The 21,502-nt window shown below is 35.2% G+C and overlaps 1 protein-coding gene across 9 annotated transcripts; it reads right to left on the bottom strand.

Annotated features, from left to right (window-relative positions):
* Positions 1–467: 467 nt before the first annotated feature.
* LOC306859807 (paired box protein Pax-6-like) lies at positions 468–18,705 on the bottom strand. Of its 9 annotated transcripts, XM_079401083.1 has the most exons (14): positions 18,528–18,705; positions 15,347–15,486; positions 12,762–12,832; positions 12,549–12,602; positions 9,573–9,703; positions 9,258–9,296; positions 8,953–9,168; positions 8,565–8,730; positions 4,622–4,780; positions 4,457–4,539; positions 4,214–4,364; positions 3,289–3,401; positions 2,975–3,116; positions 468–2,018 (listed from the first exon to the last, which is right to left on the bottom strand). In XM_079401083.1, the coding sequence occupies exons 4-14, from the start codon at positions 12,559–12,561 to the stop codon at positions 1,933–1,935; spliced, it is 1,299 nt and encodes a 432-aa protein (XP_079257209.1). In that variant the 5' UTR covers positions 12,562–12,602; positions 12,762–12,832; positions 15,347–15,486; positions 18,528–18,705; the 3' UTR covers positions 468–1,932. The 9 variants fall into 9 exon arrangements, with proteins under 9 accessions (XP_079257209.1, XP_079257211.1, XP_079257205.1 ...); XM_079401085.1 differs by lacking the exon at positions 9,258–9,296; XM_079401079.1 differs by lacking the exon at positions 12,762–12,832 and having other exon boundaries at positions 18,528–18,682.
* Between the last annotated feature and the right edge of the window lie 2,797 nt (positions 18,706–21,502).

Genomic DNA, 21,502 nt, shown 5'->3' with positions numbered 1-21,502 from the left:
TCATAAGTGTCAATATTTCGAAATTGAGATTTATACATCATTTGAAAGCTTTCTATTGATGTATGGTTTGTTAGGATCGGACAATATTTGGCCGAGATACAACTATTTGAAAATCTGGAATCTGAGGGTGCAAATGGATAATTTTGACCCATACAATGTATTTTTGGCTATTGCTTCAAATATACCCCATCGACTTAAGACTGGTTTTGTGCTCCAGGGTCACATTAGGCGTCATATTTAAAGTTCTGCATTTTTGGAAAATCGTGAAGAAATAAAGAAATATTTTCAATTCCAAATGATTTTCTTGCAAATGATGCTCGTTTTCATTAGGCATCATCTTAAAAGTTCAGCATTTTTGTAAAATCATGAAGAAATGTTTTCAATCCCAAATGAGTTTCTTGAAAATGATGCTCGTTTTCATTATTAAAAGTTCTGCATTTTGGAAAATCATGGAGAAAGCGGTGTATACTGTACAAAATGTGTTTAATAGTTTTCACAAAATACATTTAGAAAGCTTTTAAATAAAGTTAAATTGAAATATCTGCTCGACAGGGTAGACCTTTCGTTTTCCAAAGCATTGCTCTGACACAAAAACCATTACAAGTGTTCATGTTTCAGGTACACAACAAAAACGCAGAATTCAAGCGTTGTCAACATGTTTTTAAAACCACAAATGGTTGTCGATCATAAATAAAGGACTGCGTGATTAAGCCGCAGCCATATATAGTCGAAGCCAGTGTACTAGAATGTATAACAACTTTTTTTCCTTTACAAAATGTATAGCAACACAAGACTAACGATAAAAAAAGAGAAGATTAAGATTGTTGTGTAATAGATGAAATACAAAGGCTTTGGTCTGTTTTTACAATCAACAATGGTTAAAGTCTGATATGTACTTGTAAACAACTGCCAATCACGTTTTATTTTTTTTGTTGTTTTTTTTTACTCTGTCAAGCATTTTTAATCATAATTATCTGAATTAAATATTTCTAGTCTCACAAAATTATTTGACTGTAGGACATTATAATACAACTATACCTAATAGACAGCTTGTACCTGACCTAAAGAAATGTTTTTTTCCTTTTTTAACGATGCATGAAAATCTGTATAAAACATTTTATCGATTTTTCTTAGGGGCAATAAAAGTGAGAATATATTTATGTTCCGCGATGATTCCGGGAGGAAATTTCTAGGGAGAAATACTTACACATACTTACAATTGGAACAGTAGCAAAATGGATGTACGTTATTTTGATGGTTAAGTCTACCGTATTATAACTTCCCATTCCTCTGACGTCACAATTATAAATGATCTAGCACAAACGGATTAAGAATCAGTCTACCCAACTCCAAACCCTCATACATAATTATAAAGTACTCAGTAATTTACATAATGGCTGTTGTTCCTTTTGTAGAGACAATAGTGTTATTAACTGAAGCCGTTGTGGGTTGATTTTTAGCCGGTAACTCTCCCAGAGTGAAAACATCTACGAATAGGCGTTTCCTGTTGGTATGTTTCTGATTCGCTGCTTTGATATGGGCCTGAAGTCTGATCTGTAATCCTGATATTAGAAAACAGTCACAATATATCATGCTCCGCCTTTTCAAATGGATGCGAGACCAACATATTTTTGGCTGTTGAATTGTCTTTTCGTCTTTACTTGTAAATGCTAATGTACAAATACGACAAAAAATGGAGATCGTGGATGTAGCAGAGGTTTGTTGTTTTTGTTCCGTTAAGTCTTTCTAGCGTCCGCTTTTCCTCTTAAAGATTAGTGCGGCAAAGTTTCCAGACCGTGTCAAGAGTTCACACGCTTCCTCGTCCTGGTATTTGATGGTGTGTGTCTGTGTGTTTGTGGAAATACTGCTGCAGAGGTCCAGGTTCTCTCTTAGTCTCTGTGTGGAAGTCAAAGGGCGAAGTAACTCTTTTCTTTACTGTAATCTTGACCAGTACTGAGACATGTCTGGCTCAGTTCCGGGAACTTGGACAGGGACAGACACTCCAGGGGAGATGAGTCCTGTAAATAGAGATTGAATATAGCTCAAAAACATGTTCGTTTGCAAATTTTAAGCTTTGATGTTATGTATGAACCTGGATTGAGAAGTTGGTGTTGTCCGTTAAGTGTTATATCAAATTTTTTGCTCTTTAACAAACAGGTTTGTGATGTGAAGAAGTATTAAAGAGAGATATTGGCATTGATGGTTCAACATAAAATAAACAAAATCCATGGAATCTTTCCATCGCACAAAAGCTTCTTTATAATGGAAAAAGTTCTTTAGATTTAAAAGGGGCTGTGAAGGGAAAAAATGGTGCATAAAATGGGTGACAAACAAAGAAACACAATTGTTGATACACAAAATCATGGATTTAAAATTAAATAGATTTTTAGGGCAATTCATATAAAATGTGAACAATAAATTGGTAAAAGAGCATATGCATATACACTACCATTCAAACGTTTAAGAAGATTTTAAAAGATTTTTTAATGTTTTTAAAAGAAGTCTCTTATGCTTACTAAGGCTACATTTATTTGACTGAGTAAAAATAATAATATTGCAATAACTGTTATAAAATAACGGTTTTCTATTTTTTAATAGTTTAAAATGTAATTTATTCCTTTGATACAAAGCTGAATTTTCAGCATCATTACTCCAGTCTTCAGTGTCACATGATCCTTCAGAAATCATTCTAATATGCTGATTTGCTGCTCAAGAAACATTTCTTATTATTATCAATGTTGTGCTGCTTAATACTTTTGTGGAAACATTTGTTTTCAGAATTCGTTGAGTAGAAAGCTCAAAAGAACAGTGTTTATTTGAAATAACAACATTTTTACTTTACTGTCACTCTTGGCCAATTTAATGCATCCTTGCTGTTCATTTCTTGCAAATCAAAAATCTTTCTAACCCCAAACTTCTGAACGGTAGTATAAATGTGCCATCTGATCACGCACAATGAACGTATTCTGCCTACCTGTTGAGGTGGTACCAGAAGTTGCCATTGTTTGGCTGTTCATGTGTGCCTGCATATGAGGGGGTGTGTATGTGTCGTAGCTTCGCCCATTCACGGACGGACTGGTGGGCAGCATGCAGGAATAGGAAGATGTCTGGCTTGGCTATAAAAAACAAGAATATATGTATATAAATATATAGCTTTTTAGTGTCTATAACATACAGGAGTTTGAGTTAAATGATGGAATGGGAGACACTTAAGGAAGCATCACACACAGCACATTAATCGAGTTATCAAGGGTAGAGGAGGAAACGAGTGTTTGTGACGCGACTCACTTGCATAGGCAGGTTGTTAGTCATTGTGAAGCTGGGCATCGGAGGCAAGCCCGTGTACGTGTTGGTCAGAGCTGTGTCTGATCGGCCTAGCATTGACCCTGTTGTGAAGGACACTGGTAAAGACAAACAAAAATCACATGGTTTATACATTTTATCAAGTAAATATAGCATAGTAAAAATGTCATCATTTAGTTATGGAAGATTTAGATTATAATAGTCGGAGTGAAATTAATCTACCAAACTGTAAAGCCTCTGCACACCAAATTTGATGCAACTAAATGATTGTTCTGTAAAAGTAGTTTGGATACTTTGAATTAATTGTTCTACATCCAACATTTGTTGTATAATAATTGTATAGCCAAAGGATGAAGTTTTGTGTACTACACAAAAAATAAAAACAGTTTATCATGGTTGATATCAAGTGAAAAATCAAGTGATTTTTAAACTTATATTTTATTTAAACTTTTTTTTTTTTTCATTTTTCATTTTAGATATGTGAATAATTGACACAAGTATTCAACATTTGCAAACAAATTATTACTATTACTATTTTATTACCATATAATATATTTATATTTTGGATACATACTAAATATTTAATATATGTAACGATAACTAATAATAGTATAAATTAATATAATAAATAAAATGTATTATATTATTACATGTTCAGAAGGAAATAAATCTAACAAAAGATAAAGCATCTGCACACCAAATATGATGCAACTGCATGGCTCAAATAGTTAATATTTTGCATCAAAGCTATTTTCATTGTTCTTTAATAAACGTTTGGATAATTTCAATTAATTGTTCTACATCTGACGTCTGTTGTGCAATATTTATGTTAAAGAGATTTAAAATGTGGACTTTGGTGTGAAGACATTATTGCATGTCTTAAATGTTTAGGTTGTGGTGTGGCTGTTACCAGGAGTGGTGGGTTGTGGGATTGCCTGGTAGACGCTTGTGTTGAAACTGCTGCTGATGGGAATGTGACCGGAGGAGTTGCTGGCTTGTCTTCGCTGGTTCCTCAGCTTCTCTTCCCTCCTCCATTTCGCTCTTCTGTTTGAGAACCATACCTGCAACACAGAGAAGATCAGCAGATGTAAACACTAGCAACAGTGAACATGCAGTAGATGTCATGGATTTAAAGTTGCACTAATCTTCTCACCTGTATTCTAGCTTCCGGAAGGTCGATTTTTGCTGCAAGTCTTTCTCTTGCGAAAACATCTGGATAGTGGGTTCTTTCAAACTCTAAAACCCGATGGGAAAGTGTGTTATTCTGTGTACCTCAGCTGGGTATGGCAGACATTTGTTGTTAATGCTTACATTTTACCTTTTTCCAGGGCTTCGATCTGCTCCTGTGTGAACGATGTTCTGTTTCTTTGCAGTTTTCTTTTCAGTTGCAGGCGCATTTGAGTCTCATCTGAATCCTCCCCGTTTGAGCTAATGGAGTTAGTGTTCTCACCACCGTTGTCCTGTTGCTGGCAGCCATCTGCAAAAAAAAAAAAAAGATGAAAGAAATGTAGAATTTTAGATCACACAGACCATATTTTCATAACCTTGAGTCAATTCACACCATGTTGCATCAGTGTTATTGTAGAACTATTTGCTTGCTATTATAGTATTTAGTAATATTTCCTTTTAATGTTTTCTTTTTAATTTTAGCTTTAGTAAATTTTATGTGCTTTGGTAATACTTTACAGTAAGGTTGACGCCAGTTAATGCATTGACTAACATTAACTAACAATGAGCAATACATTTGTTATATGATTATTAATATTTGTTAAAGTTAGTTAATAAAAAATAAAGCTATTCTTTGTGAGTTCATATTAGGTCAAGGCCGTTAAATAGTATTAACAGAGACGACTTTTGATTTTAATAATATATTACTAAATGCTGAAATTAACATAGCACATTTGAAGTATTTTTTTTATTAGTTCATGTTAAGTAATATGCAATTCACTAATGTTAACAAATGGAACCTTATTGTAAAGTGTTACCTGTGCTTTTGTCATTTGTATTTTTCTTATTATTATTAAGTTTGATTTTTCTATATAGCTTAATTTTTAGTTACAGCACTTTAGTTTTAGTACTTCAACTTAAGCATATATATTTCAGTTAGTTACAAAGGCAATTTCTAAGTAGTTTTTTAAGTTTAAGATTTTGATTTAGCTTCAATTCAATGGCCCAGAAATAAATAATGTTTGTTTTAGTTGCATGACTGAGTTGCATGAATAATTGACAAAGTATAAAATAAAAAGAACAATAAATATAATAAAATATTTTATTTTGTTATTTTCTAATATAATTTGTCTTTGTTGTGAATTCGCCTCTAGATACAGGGCAGGAATTGTCGGCATTATCTGCATAGTTCCGTAACAAAGTGCCAAAAGAAACACATTGAATCATCCTCAAGCTCCCTTGGATGTTTTCATACGCAGCACATATAATGTATAGGCATTCTTAGTGCTATTCACCGTATGGGTGTCCAGGGACCTATTGAGATGACCACCAACACTTGAATAGAGAGCTGCTTTTCTCTATGACATGAATGAGGGGAACCATTAAACTGTGCAGACAGAGATGGGCAGCCAGGCCTTTTTCGTTAGGCTCAAATTCTCCCGAGGGCACAATTGGAAAGGAACAACAAAAAGAGAGGCGTGCAGTGCTCAGCATTGTATAACACAAGGATCTAGTCAACAGAGCTTTCAGTTCAGTATGTTAACCTCTACACACCACTGTCATTAATCAAAGAACCCCAGGCCGGGCCTGTTAAACGCCAGTTAGGATTTATACGTTCAACAGGAGATGACCATTGAAAGACCTTTGCTTGCTTTAGCATGGGATAGAGAAGTCTCTCCAATCAGAGCAAGTCCATTCCGGGCTGTTCCACCTGCAGTGACCAGCTGGTTAACATAGAAGCTTGTTTCCGCCACAGAATATAAACATTTAAAAGATAATTGCGACTTTTTTTTATCTCACAGTTCTAACCTCTATCTCAGAATTTGTGAGATATAAACTCGCAATTGCAAGTTATAAAGTTTGAGAAAAAATGTCAGCTCACAATTCTGACATTTTCATACGACCATGCGTTTGTATTTCACATTTCTCACTGTATAACACAACTGGAAATGTATATCACACGTTTCTGACTTTATAACTCACAGTTGCGAGTTATAATCTCGCAGTTCTGTCCAAAAAAGTGAGATATAAACTTAAGAATCAATAGTTAACATACAATGAAAAAAACAAATTGCTCAACCTCATTATTCCAAACCAGTGTTATTTTTGTATCATTGACATAATATTAATAGTTCTTATTAATATTTTGAATCAGTCTTTATTTTTATATTTTTAATTTAAGTGTTAGTAATTTTGTTTTGTTTTTTAGTAGGTTTTGTGTGTTTTGTTTGTGTGTGTATAATATTTTATTTGATTGTATATGTGTGTTTATAATATTTGATTTTATTTCAGTTAACTTAATTTCGAGTTACAAAACTGTTTTCAATCGTTTCAGTTTTAGTTAACTATATAAAAACCTGTATGCTGTTCTTTTTTTTTAATGGATCTTTTTTCTTGGTTTGTTGTTCAGAGACTGAGTCAAAAAAATAAGCTCCAAAAAAAAAAGATTATAAAAGCACAATAACAATTGTCCTTGCAGTAGTACTAGTGCACTACATTCAAAGTCTTTTGAACCTGTACGATAGGTCTTTAAAAGTCTAATTTGGAATGATATAAGGGTGAGTAGTTTGACTTTAGGGGTGAATTATTTGCATTTAGTAAATGATCATGTGCATTTTTCTTGTTAAATATGAATGTTCTAAGATAGTGTTTGTGATGCTGTGAACATCCACACGCAGGATTCGAATTCATCAACCTGACTAGAAACTAACTATTCATCAGCTAAACTTTTTTTCATTGTCTCCTCTAACCAAAAGCCTGTACATGTTCTCTCTCTCCCTCAAAAAAAAGCAACCTCTAATGAGCAATTACAGAGAGACAGAGCTGTGCCTGTCACAAATTCTTGCATGTGACAAACATCTTTTGTCCCGGGACGCGCAGTGCTTTTCTCTCACTCCCCATGGGGCGCAAATGATGTGGAGGGCAGGGGGAGGGGGCAGGTGGACACCTCCACCGAAAACTCTGTTCCTAGTCACGCAGATCCAAGAGCCAGACAGAAGCCGTATTGAAATGAGCGATTAATTAGCACTAACTTCTCAATTAACGAGTGGCCTTTTCCTATCTAAGTTTGTCAATGGCACGCTATTCTACATTATGTATATTAATCTAATGTGTCTCCAGATGTATTGACATATAGACCTAATGACTGCAAAAGGTTTTTAATATTTGACATATTTTAAACACTTTTTCAGAAGAAATAAATGCATATGAATTCATAATAAAACACAGTATCATTTTACAATAAGGTCCCATGTTAGTAAATGCATTAACAATGAGCAGCACATTTCATACAGTATTTATTTTATTTAAATAAGAAATACAATTGTTTGCTGTTAGTTCATGTCAGCTCAGGTCCATTTAACAACTTTTGATTTTAATAATGTATGAGTAAATGTTGAAATGAACATTTAAATAAGATTACTAAGTGCTTTAGAAGTATGTTCATTGTTAGTTCATGTTAAATAATGGCATTAAGTACTGTTAAACGAAACCTTGTTGTAAAGTGTTACTTAAAATACTATTATGCTAAATTAATAATAATGACTACTATAGACATTATTATATACTATACATACTGTAGATATACTCTATAGTTTAATACATATTATTAAACTATTAGTAGTAATAGTGTAATATTATATTTTTAATTTGTAATAGTCAAATATACATATTATAATTAATTATTTTGAATATTACCATATCAATTCAGTATAAATATTATAGTCGAATATCAGTGGATAGTAAAAATAATAATTTATGTCATTGCTGTTATTATTATTATTTTATTATTATTATTATTATTAAAACCATTTAGAATATTAAAATATATATTAATAATCATTCATTTTTATTGATTTTGTTTTCTTTTTTTTGCTGCAGTTGTTTTGTTGTTGCTGTGCTTTTTGTTGTTTATGTTGTTATTCTGTATGGTTATTATTATTAATAATACAAATATTAAAATATTTAAAATATCAAAATACAATTAATATACTTTTTAGGCATTTGCTTTGTTGTTGCTGTTCCTTTTTGTTGTTAACGTGTTATTGTTATTCCAATTTAGACTTCTGACAGTGATGCTCTTATTGCTGTCTCACCTTGATTTGGTTGTCCTGGCACGGATGTACCAGGGTACCATCCCGGGCGTGTCCCCCATGTGCCGGTCTGCCCGTTGAGCATTCTCAGCTTGTCGTACATGCCATCTGCACCCATCTGTTGCTTTTCGCTAGCCAGGTTGCGTAGGACTCGATTTATCGACGACACCTGAAAGGTATAAAGCAAACTGTCTGTCAAGTGCTTGTTTCAGCCTTAAAATTGCATTTTATTTCACTATAGCTCTCTCCATGAATGTTATTTGTATTTATAATCCTGTATATTCTTGCAATATGGATAAATGCAAAATTGTATCTATTTATCTAGACTACGAGCACAAGTTTTTTTATTGATGTGAGAAGTGCACAATCAACAATTGTTATTTGCACTTACGCTCGGTATGTTATCGTTGGTGCACACCCCCTCAGACAGCAGCCTGTCCCGAATTTCCCAGGCAAAGATTGAGGGACACTCCCTCTTGTACTGCGCTATTTTACTGACCACTTCAGGCGTCGCTACCCTCGGTTTGCTGCCTCCGATGGCTCGTGGTCGGATGGAGCCGGTCTCATAATATCTACCCAAAATCTTGCTCACACACCCATTGGACACCTGAATGGACAGCAATATACACAATTCACATACATTATTTAAAACTAAATTGAAATAATGTAATGTACTTCAAACGGTTATACGCTTACGTTCTTATTGTCCAGTTGGACTTTTGCATCATCATGGGTCTATGAACACAGAAAATATGCCTTAAAATTGCTAGGATGATTTCATTACGTTTCCGGTCACACTTTACGTTAGTGTTTGTTTGTTTGCTGCGCGATACAAATGAATAGCACATGCTTTGAATACATAATCTGTGTATTGTTGTGATCCATTGGATTTAGCTGGAGTACTATATATATACTATTATACGTGACCATGATTTTGACTCATAACTAAGTATTATTATTCCACTAGCACCCTATGAAGTTTGTGGATGTAAAAGTGGGCTTCGCGGTCACCTGCAAAATCCTGGAGATGTCACAGGGTCGCGCTCCACTGTGAGCGAGTTCGACGATCTTCTGTCTGGTGGAGTCCGGTAACGGTCTGCCGTTCACAAACACCCCGCCAAGCTGGTTGACGCCACTGTGACCTGTGGCACATGGAGACATAACAAATTGGCTCGTCTTCCCCCTCGAAAACATTCCCTCAATAGGTGTCCCATTGTCCAGAATAAAGCTCAACTTCTTGGAGCTTTTCTTTGATCAATGTTACTGACAAACCAAGTCAGATTAGACTGAAAAAGTGTATTTTTACATCACAATGTCCATGTTTTATAATATAACATGTCAGTGTAATCAATAACAACTAAATAATTGCACATTAAATACATTTTGTTGCTTACACAAATAAGTGTGACAAAACAAAGAAAACTTGCATTTTTTAAATGAATAATAAAGAGCCTCTAAATTTAAAATCTCTTAAAGGAAAAAGGAAAAGGTGCATTTGTTAAGCTATCTGATCTGACCTTTAAAAATTCACTGGTGATTCAGACATATGATATATTTTGTGAGACCAACCAAGGAAAATGTATCATAATTTTTTCAATTAATAATCAACTTTATCTGGCCATCATTTATAATCCAAACCAAGTTTTGCATTTGTTAAACCAACAGTTACAGAAAGCTGTTACACAAGTCGTTGTGCTCTGTAAATCAACATTTGAATGTCATGCACATTCTGAACATCTCCATTCAAGTGAACTGAAATTTTCATAATCAAATTGTCCTCAAGAGAACAGTTTTCCACAAGACCGTGCACCAGTGTTTGGAAACTCTCGTTCACACCAGACTAACAAATCCCTTATAAATAAGCACCCATCGGCATTCAAGTAAAACAGCCAGTCTGAAAGAGACCGAGCATACAGTGATGCTTTCAATCGTAACAGCAATGTGTTATATAACTAGATATTAAAGCAAAGCAGGACCCGCAAAGCTCAGAAGAATATGAAAAGTGCATACCAGTTCGGTGTATTTTGATGCGATGTGAAAGTCCAATGAAAAGTCAATTCAAAGTGAGCAAAAAAAACTGAGGCGAATCCCTACGAAAAGCCTCCCCGTAGTGTGTGTGTGCTCTAGCTCTCTGCTCCTCTCTCGTCTGACTGCAGGAGCCTGAGCTCCTAAGCAATAAATAAGCTCCAAATATAGAAGAAGAAGAGGGGGGAAAATATGATGAGACTCTGACATTTGCCTTTAGAATAAAGCTAGCTGCACGTCAAGTTTGAGCTTAATTTCTGGAAATAGGCGGAGGTCGCCTCGGATCATGCATGGAAGGCTCATTGAAAAGATCAGCTGAAGTACTTGTGGCAGGACTGTCACTTTATATGACACTGCTCTGCTTTTGAAAAACGCATCGTCACGACAAATAGTAGCATGATAAAACAACCCTTTCTGTCTGCATTTGGATATCAGACAAAATTGTATTCTGCTCTTGTTGCCTTCAAGGGAGGCTTTGTTTTATTTCTAGCTATAGGGGCAATGCACGGGCACAAGGACAGAGGTGTGCGTGTTCCTAAACATATTAAAACTGACAAAGCTTTTTTTTTTTTTTTTTCAGTCTGTCATACTGTTTGTAACAAACCCCACATCTGCTGCAGTCCTGTTGTGGGAAATGCACCATCGAAAAGAGCCTCTAAATTTGAAATATCTTCAATTTACAGTGGAAAATGTGCAGTTCTGAGCCTTTAAAATTAATTGGTGATTCAGTCATGAATAATACCACATTAAACCGGACTAATTTTAATGAACCTGATTTATTTAAGCACTGATACTGCACAACAAGCATGTGGTAATCTGTCCAAATCCAGTGGAATAATCCACTGTCATCCTCTCGCTCTTCAATAATTCCTGGATTAGTTGGATTTAATAGACTCTTGAGTGTAAGAAGGCATGCCTGTTTATCAAATGAATCCATTTGATTGATGTCACCATCACAGAGAAACATAACAAGGGCCTGTCATTTCACAGTTCAAAGGTTAAGTCTTAATAATCATATAATTCCCCACAGTGTAGGATCTGGCCTGGTGGCAGTCATAATGAGACTTATATTGTATTGCTTCCCTACTTATAGGGAAACATATGTTGTGAATTTCGAACATCAATCCTAAATGTCCATACCAAATTGGAGATTTAAAACAAACACTTTTGGTGCATGCATTTAAATGTGATATGTATTTTTACATTTAATTACATATATTTTCAAATATCCTGCCACTGTATCTTTCTATACATACATTTTATTATTCATTATTTGAGTTCTTTTTTATATTTCCATATGACCAATGTATAATTGCATTACATAATCACAAAGAAATAATTCCAGAATCATTTATCATATGTCAGACCTCTGATCTTACCGCAAGAGACAAATGTATAAACTAAGTGATGCTGTGCCGTTTACAGAATAACATATTCTCTTTTCCCCCCTCAAGCAAGCAATCCTGAAATCATCAAACTATTTCATGTGTCGCGTTTAGTGCATTAGCTGTTTCGGCATTGTCAAATCCTCTGTGGATGTTGGCAACTATTTTCTGCATTAATCCAGCCAGAGCTGCATTTATTTAACTTTATATAACTCAAGCAGAAATAAACATTTCCTCCCCCATCAGCATTTCATTTATTTATGCTTGACATATATGTAAAAAGCAGTTTGCATCCGTATAGCTTTTCTTTTAAACATCAACACGAAGTAATAAAGTGTTGGAATTGTCTCTAGGGAAAATACAATTCGCATTTTAACGCCTCACAATTTGACCATAATTCAAACGTCCGCAAGTTTTGTCAAATGTTTAATTTCCCGTCAGAAATGCAATGCAATTCGAATTTAATTGTAAATGGAAATAAAACAGTCAGCCATTGAATAGAAAAGAATTAAAAACAGTCAGCTATCATTATTAATAGGAAAATACACATGAGTGGCTTAATAAGAATTGCACTTACTGTTTTGCATCATGGACGCCACTCCTGATTCCCACGTGGGTTGGTTATGGTATTCTATTTATGACAAAGAAAATAAATAGGGTTAGTTGTGAAATCCAGATTGCAGTTTTGCAACAATTGCGGCGTTGCATATACGGCCGATGCATCTAAAGGAGTAAAATGATGTATTTGGTGAAAATCCTTTCTAGGGGAATTTCAGCGTTAAAAACTTGCCTGGTAACAGAGTTGACTGTCCGATTATAACAATTTAGCCCTTCATTTGCGTCTGACTATTTAGATCATTCCTAGGATAGAGCAAAAGAGTAATATTAGTGCGAATGACTTGTATTCAGTCCTATTTTAAATGCATATAAAGCCTATTTTATTTATTTTTAATACTTGTACTTTATGCGCAGCCTTTTGCACCTGTCATTTGTTTATTTTTGGCACATAAAATAGAAAAACTTAACCTGCGCTATTAAATGGATATAATAGAGAATAGAATAGTTTTCGCGTCTCAATTTCTTGGTGGTCTGTAAAAAAAAATATGTCTCTCTTTAGATCCTCCCGTCAAAAGTGTACAGTGACACACGCTGTCTACTTCGCATCAGTGCTCTGAAAAGTGAGAACTGGAGGGGGTGAGAGGATCCTAACAAAGCCTGCTGGAGCTCAACAATGCGCCTCTTTTACCTTCTATACCCAAACCCAGCCAGCACAACTCGGCCTCTGCAACTAGCAACACAACCTCCCACCAAACGCACCAATACTTGCCCGAATACAAAGAGCCGAGGGCACCCTGCCCCCCAGACGACCATCCACACACACACACACACACACAACATCCACTGTCACTTTCCTGACGGCCATGACCCCGGTGCCCGGACCCCAATGCGTGTTTCTGTTTGTGCGGTTTGGGGAAATAGAAAAGTAATTTCGCGTTATAAATATCTGGAGGTGTTTGTGTAACGGGTGTGGGTTGTTAGGGGTTGTAAAAGGATGCAACAGCCCAGTAGGGTGCTCAATTGGAAAAAAACAATTGCAATAAAGGATCTATTCAGTGACATTGCTAAAAAGGGGCCCAGGGAAGGAAAGTCTTTCGTTTAATTTTCTCTCCCGACGCTGTGTCCGTTTCCATTCGCTCTCTTCCCAAGATTGAAGAGCTAGTGCCTGATAAAATGTTCATTTAACATGTAAAACTAAAAGTTTTATCCACTTAAACTTATCAGTACATTTAAATAACTTCAATAAGCATTCTTTTAAATGTTCACTAATTAAGTGTTCTAAAGTTTTTTTGTCTGCAACATTTTGTTGATTTGTTTCTCAATTTTATTTACAGTAATCTCTTACATTAACTCTGACATTTTCATAATTTACCACGAAATACAAACATTTTACTACTAACATAATAATTTTCTTATTTTAAATGAATTTATTTGAAAATACATGTGTATTTAAATACATAATATCGAGAGGTCGCCTGTTATTCATAAAACAAGTCATTAGTACAAATGTGCCTTCATCAATGTTGATATTGTCGTGTAAAAAATAAAAAAATAAATATAATAGGACTCATTTAAAAAAAAAAAAAAAAAGTTGCGTGAAATAGAAACAACCCGCAGGTAAATTCAAAACACCTTTAAAAGCTAATGTGCTGATTAAATCTCTTAATCGCTCTTAATCACAGTAAAATATTAATTGTTTTGCGCTCTTACGCACTCGCTGTTAGTGCATTGAGACTCTGAGTTTTCCCATTAATGATTTATCTATACAGGCTGTTGTTGTTGTTTATGAGGTTAACTAGGATCTCATCTGCATTTCTTTCGTTTGTGTAATCCTTAACTACAATTGCTTTAATTAAACATGCTTATTCAGGAAACAGTGTTCTCCATAAACATCATTCACATGCAGACATGCATGGATGTGTACAAAAGCGCAGTGGGAAGTTTTGAAGGATCTGACATTAACATGCCCTAATCATCTTATACTGCCATCGATGGGGAAATCTTTTGTTATTTGGAGCTACATTTATTTACTCAATGTTTATGAGGACTTGTGCGTCCTAATGCCTTGGAAAAACTAAGAACTTTTAAAATAAACAGGCCAGGTGAATATATATGCTGGATGCTATAAACGAGTCCGCTATTAAGGTTAGGTTAAATAATTTTAAGTCAATACAATTTTGTGATTTACTAAATAATTTTATTTAGTTAATTTAATTCGGGCAATATATTACATATTTAACGTAGAAGTGAAAAGCTTTAGTCTATTTGCCCAGTAACACTGAACTATATTATCTGGACTATTTTTAAAAAAATAGTAAACTCTACATATTAGTAGGCTATTCTTAAAATGCACGGAATAATAAACAAGCAGGTCCTCGTGAGATTCAGGCAAATCTTTAAGAAGGCACTCGGCTGATGAATCAAACTGGCACCTTTCCTCAACGGGTCATTGCGTTCCCGTGCTCCGCAAAAAAAAAAAAAAAAAACACTGTTCGGGCCTAATGTGACTTCTAACAATTTCCTCTCATAGATACACATTTACTATCCACAAACAACAGTGGTTGTTTTCTAAAAAAAAAAAAAAAAAAAAAAGTAGACAAATAAATACAGCAGAATCTAAGAGCGCAGCTTTATTTAATTTTTGAGTTCGCGTATAAACTATTAATAAGGCGAGCACGTTTTTATTTTATTACTCGGCAGCACCACTAATAGTAATCCTAATATCACTAATAAATAATAAAAATGTCGTGGATCACTTCAATAAAATTCTGGATCCCACACTAACAACTAACTTTTAGTTTTAAGACGCGCACTCACCTTTTTGAGGCATTCTGCTCCACCGCCTGAGCCCTTCCGAGCAAACTGGTGAAACTGGGAAATAAACAATTGGTCTCCAATAGTAATTTCTTCTCAGAATATGGTTTTTTCCAGCGTTCCTCTATCTAGAAGGAAATTCCCTGCGAAGGAGACACAGATTGACAGTGAGAGGAGATGTCAGGACTGCTCAGGGACTGAGAGTGTGTGTGTGCTCGCATGTGAAGTGAGTGAGAGAGAGAGAGAGAGAGAGAGAGAGAGAGAGAGAGAGAAAGTGAAGGCGCACGCAGTGGGAGAGAGACAGAGAGAGAGACAGAGTTGAACACACCTATGCTGATTGGTGATAGTACTGATGCATTTAGTCTGTCTGTTCTTGCTTGCAGCGCTTTGCCGGGCCATTAGAGAAGCACTGACCCTCTGCCATCACAGAACAGAAAACAGGCCACTTTTGAACCAACTAATCAGTCCACGCATGCAAATGCTGAGCGCCCCCTCTCAAACTCACTCAATATTGCTTTATGCAATGGTGCTGGTGTACTTCAGTCTGTTTCTGTGAGATGCACTGCTTAAATCTCACCACTGGGTTTGAGCTCACTCAGAAAAAAAAAAAAAAAAAAAAAAAAACTTTTTTATCTTGTGTTTTCTTATTACAATTTTCTCTCAAAAGTATGAATATAACTCAAGTCACGTTTTACAGTACGCTAGTGTATTTACATAAGCAGCTATTGAATAATGCAAATTCTACCTGAATTAGTCTATATTTTTAAAAACTTTATTGCTGTTATTGTTACTATACTTTGTAAAACAAATAAATAAAGAATAAATTCGAAGTTATAAAAATAAAAGACCGAATACTGGAGTAGGTTTTAGTTTTTCTAAATTGTAGCGTTTAATTCAATGTTACTTGCCGTTTCTTTGTAATTGTTTGTGAATTTACTAGCAGTTTTTGACACTATATATTTTTTTATTAGGCTACTTTATTAATTGAACATGTCAAATGGACACTATTATAAAATGTGACCCTGGACCACAAACCAGTCTTAAGTGTCATTTTTTTCGAAATTGAGATTTATGCATTATCTGAAAGCTGAATAAATAAGCTTTCCATTGATGTATGGTTTGTTAGGATAGGGCAATATTTGACAATATAATCAAAATATTGAGAAAATCACCTTTAAAGTTGTCCAAATGAAGGCCTTAGTAATGCATATTACTAATCAAAAAATTAAGTTTTGATATGTTTACAGTAGGAAATTTACAAAATATCTTCATGGAACATAATATTTACTTAATTATTAATAAATTGATAATTTTGACGCATACAATATATTTTTGGCTATTGCTACAAATATACCCCAGCGATTTAAGACTGGTTTTGTGGTCCAGGGTCACAAATGTTACAGCAATTCTCCCACGAGAATCTGCGTTTTTTACTGAATATTCCTGAGTGATTGTTTGCTGCTTGAGGCTTTTAGGTCCTGGGAGATCTGGCCCTCCATGACACTGATACAAGAAAGCAACCTGTTGACCTCTGTGAATTCAAAAGGAGAACCTGTTTGCTCTGTGCATTAAGTGCACTTGCAAATGGTCCCTGGTGCAACTGGCTAAAACAAACGCAAACACTCTCCACGTGCTTTTGTTGACACTCACGCGCTTTTGCACCTTATCTGCTCGTGGAGGTTAGCTCCGTGTCCACGTGGCCGGATTTTTCCACCCTAATTTCACCGTTCACTAATTTTATAGGAGTGGCAAACACTGAAGACCTCTCTCTAGTAGTAGCCTAGGCTACTTTCTGTTTAAAACAGTGGTGGTGTGTGATTTTAAAGCGCAAATAAAATAACTCGGTGTTTTCTAAACTGTGCAAATCGATGTCAAGTAGGTGCATTAATTTATTATGATCTATCTATCTATCTATCTATCTATCTATCTATCTATCTATCTATCTATCTATCTATCTATCTATCTATCTGTCTGTCTGTCTGTCTGTCTGTCTGTCTGTCTGAGCACTACGAGGCCCGTTTTTGTATTTTAAGTATTATTCTAAAGTTGCAAAGACACTGCACTGCGTACTAACCCAGTTGTATTGTCCCAAATGGTCGACAGAAAGAATGCCCTAAACTTTGTAATTGTGCCCTAGCTGTTGATTCCTCCTTTAGATAACTTGTAAATCCTCTCCGTGTTAATGAGGTGTATTTAGGATGTGGTCTAATTCGGGGGGCATCACCCTGCAGGCCATACAACCCCAGCACATCACACGGACCCTGCAGATAGCAATTTTACGCGCAAAGCAATTAGCCCAATTGGGATTAGCTACTACCAATAAGAAATCGTGAAAAGTAATCCCTAATCTCGTATTTGTTTCGCTCTTGGGCAAATAGCACTGTGTCTTCTGGAAACGTTTTAGAAAAGGAGGAGGTGAGGGAATGGGCCTGACGTCATTCTTCAGGAGAACACGAACAAAAGAGTGAATCAATAAAAATAAAACCATATAAATCAATATACAGGCTAAAGTTCTGCGGCCAAAGAAGTTTACTTACCACCAATTTCCATTTTTCATGTAATACTTATTTAAATTATTTATTAAGTTTTGATTATAATTTGTTTAACATTAAGAATGTTTAAACAAATTAGTCATTTTAATTGCTTTGAGAAAATGGATAACATTTTGACATTTCTACATTTTCACTTGCCTTTCAGTGAAAGCAAAAGTCAAAGCAAAAAAACGGAATATATTTTTAATCAAATAAAAAAGTATATTTTTAATTAAAAATACATTTTGAGATTTTTGTCTGTACCTACTGTAATGAATTGACGTAGCCTAATTCATTAAATTTAATGGAAAAGTAGCTCACTAAAATAACCATTCCAAATGCATATTTCTGTCTAAATTTGACAAAGGTAATTGATTAAATATCTTATGGCTACTTCTTGTGGGAGAAATATTAAGATGGAAAATTACTATAGCTAAACAAACATTATAGTCCTGTCCAAATCCGTCAATCATTTAGTGAATACATGAATGAATATCCTTTGTATCTTTTAGTTGGTTTGTGAAATATTATCATCCTGGTTTGCTTTTCAAATAAGACATTCATAGTGAAATCGCAATCAATGTATTTCCTTTTTTTTTTTGAGGAGGAGGAGGAGGAAGGGGAAAAACATGCAGTATTTGATCTTAACTTACCGGGATATTTCGGATTTCTGATCAATATCCTGCTGTTTCAAGCCCTTACGATTGAATAAATTAAAACGATCTCATGAGTCCAGGTTGTGTGTCACGTTTGAATCCCGTTCGGAGTGGCAATGTCAGTGAGAATGGGGAAAAAAAACGGTGTAACCCTCACTCACTGTAAACTTTCTCTTAATATCAGCCTCAGCTCGCCCCCGATTGGTCAGATGACGCGCAACGTCACGCTGAAAAATATTTCTCATACAGCCATGCATACAACACATCATGGGGAACTCCATGCGCTCACATTAGCCTCGATTTATATAAGACCTGGCATGATTATTATTGCCCTACATTTCCTGTGAAGAATTATCAGTGTTATGTTTCTGTTTTAAACGATGTGTTCCCTAAAGAAGACATACTTCTGGGTTTTTCTTTGATAACAAATGTGAAGCGATTGTAATTTTTTACATATAAAATGCTAAATATAAAAATATATAATAAATATATATATATATTTTAACGTAACCTAAAATATAATAATATAATGATAAGTAAGAATATGAATAAAATATATTTCAAATGCACTAACGCATTTATTGTTTTAGTATTTTAGTAAAAAATAATGTATTCTGTTTTGCTGATTGAGATCGTCACATTTTTTTTCTATATGCACAAAAAGGCTTATTGAAAATAATTATCTTTGATATACTACAATAATTTCAGAAATACATGTTTTTAATTTTTTTGGTGGTGGTGGTGGTGGGGGGGTCCAGCCTGTTTTTATAAAAACTTTAAATTGTTAAACGTAATTTTTCCAGTGTCTCTTTTTGATCCCAGGTTGCTATCCGTCTGTTAAGCAAATATTGGCCAAGGCGTCACGGAGATCTTATTTACCCTACTCATCCAGGTGGAAAATCGAATGGTTTACCGGTACAACAGCACGTTTAGTGAAAGTGTTTGTTTCCATATAGCTGGTTATGTGAGGTTTTGTCCATCACTCCTGCTCTTTACGACTATTTCTGGACTATTTTGTCCTGAATGGAGAGCTGTTGCGCATTTAACTATTTATGCAATTTAAAGACAGAAGCTCAGCGCCCGTTAAAATATGGAATAAAGGTGAAGAAACGTTGTATTTACTTCATAAGACGTGTCTACAGATGTCACCGTCCATAGTGCGTTTCGGCTGTGTGTCTCTCAGGAAATGAATGGGTTGTGTTGGTTCTTTAGGACGCATGGAGCAGGTATGGGGCGCACGAGCATCATTCAGACCTTTGTTTGACGTAACCACAATTAAGGACCACAGAAACCGTGCAACGCTACAGGGTTCTCCAGGTGATCGCTGGAAACCGCACGGCTTATCATGCGGTCAATAAAAGAAGCCGCTGCGCAGCGGCCGGGCCAGGTGCCTTGTTCCCTGTTCCACGACGCCCCGCTCTCAAGAACCCGACCAGGCGTGAAGGAAAATCTGTTCAGCCGGCCTCGCAGCATACTCTCTCGCTCTCTCTCTCTCTCTCCACACATACACATATTACTCTTATAGCAACAATACGTTTTCATAAGGTAGTTTTATCGTTTCAATAATCAGTTTGAAACGTGCAGACAAGATGTTTGTGATTATATTTACTTTAACATTTAATATTTTTGTTTACATCATTTTTTATTATATTTTTCCTATGTAAAATACTTGCTTTATTTTCCCTGCATTACTGACAAATGTGAGTGTAAACGAGTCCAAGATATAAATACATTTAAAACAAAATCTAGTTTGCGACATTTGTGCCTATAGTTCTTGAAAAGTAGCAATTTTTTTGATTTATGTCGGTTTAATACATTCTTGAAAACGTTCTTACCGTTTTCTAAAAATTAATGACACTGAAAATTGCTAATCACGTAAAAAGTAATACTTTCCTTACACTCTTTAAAATATTCAGAGTGTAAACTTCATAATTATTTCAATAAAGTTTTTATAACAGGTATTATGCATTTCTGAATCACTGAGTAGTTTTTTTTTTTTAGTTTCACCTATAACCTCTAAACGTGCCTTGTATTGAAATATTAGTATGATTATGGATTTCATTTTGATTGATTAGCCCTTATACCTTATGCTTTTTCAGGTCTCAACCAAAAGAAGATATGTGCACTTTTCAATGTCTTTTGGTCTGCTTTTGGAATAACTTCTCTAATGACCGATCTTAACTCGCAACTATCCACGCAGAAGAAGCACGTGAGATCTTCTGTTTACTGCTGCTTTTGCTTGGAGACAGTAAAACAGGTTCAGGATTGACAGGGTTTATCAGACTGGTTTGGGTTATGTATTGTTGTCGTGTTTAAATGTAGTCTACAAAGCTCAGGTTTTTTTCTTTCTTGAAAACAAAAGTGCATTAACAATTCCCCATAAGCACTCATGCTATTTCTCACTTTGCTGCACCCATAATGAGATTTTACTTAAAGAGAATAAGATTGTATTTAATTGCTATATGAGTAGCCTACATATAGGGGGTCTCTTCAAATTTCTACCTTCAGGTCCTTGTCGTCCCAGTTTTCTCTAGGATGCTGATGGCTTTGGGATGTGTATTAGTGTTTTTCGGTTTTTCAGCAATATGTGTGAATCTCTCCCCCTCTTTAATTTAAGCAGTCCACCCCGTGGCCCCGGACAGAGACATTAGCAGAATTCCCTCAGGCTGATCGCAATCAATTTGTCCGACGCAGACAGCAAAGCCCTGGATGTTAGAAACTCAGTTTACCTCAATGTGACAAGCCCCAGTAGCCTATATGACCCACAATCTGAAAGCACAGCCAGAATAAAGATTTAGCGGCCCAAAGCTCATAACAACCCTCTGTATGGCATGCATGGAAACGCTAATGATAAACATGTCTATTTTAATACACATATGTATTGTACAATTGTATTTGGAGGCATTTACAAATCTATAAATTTAATTATTTTCAAATTTCAAACTATTTGGCATCTGCAACATATGATCCAA

The sequence above is a fragment of the Barbus barbus genome, assembly GCF_936440315.1.
Source record: "Barbus barbus genome assembly, chromosome: 1".
In the NCBI taxonomy this organism is placed as follows: Eukaryota; Metazoa; Chordata; class Actinopteri; order Cypriniformes; family Cyprinidae; genus Barbus; species Barbus barbus.
The sequence above is the reverse complement of the archived record's forward strand: the minus strand, read 5'-3'. Positions and strand labels throughout refer to the sequence as shown.

What these genes read in the sequence shown, in the direction of transcription:
- LOC306859807 (XM_079401079.1), bottom strand. An exon ending in CCAACGATAACATACCGAGC is followed by an intron (nt 8,731 to 8,952) that starts GTAAGTGCAAAT and finishes TATACCTTTCAG; the next exon opens with GTGTCGTCGATAAATCGAGT. An exon ending in GATCGAAGCCCTGGAAAAAG is followed by an intron (nt 4,540 to 4,621) that starts GTAAAATGTAAG and finishes ATCGGGTTTTAG; the next exon opens with AGTTTGAAAGAACCCACTAT.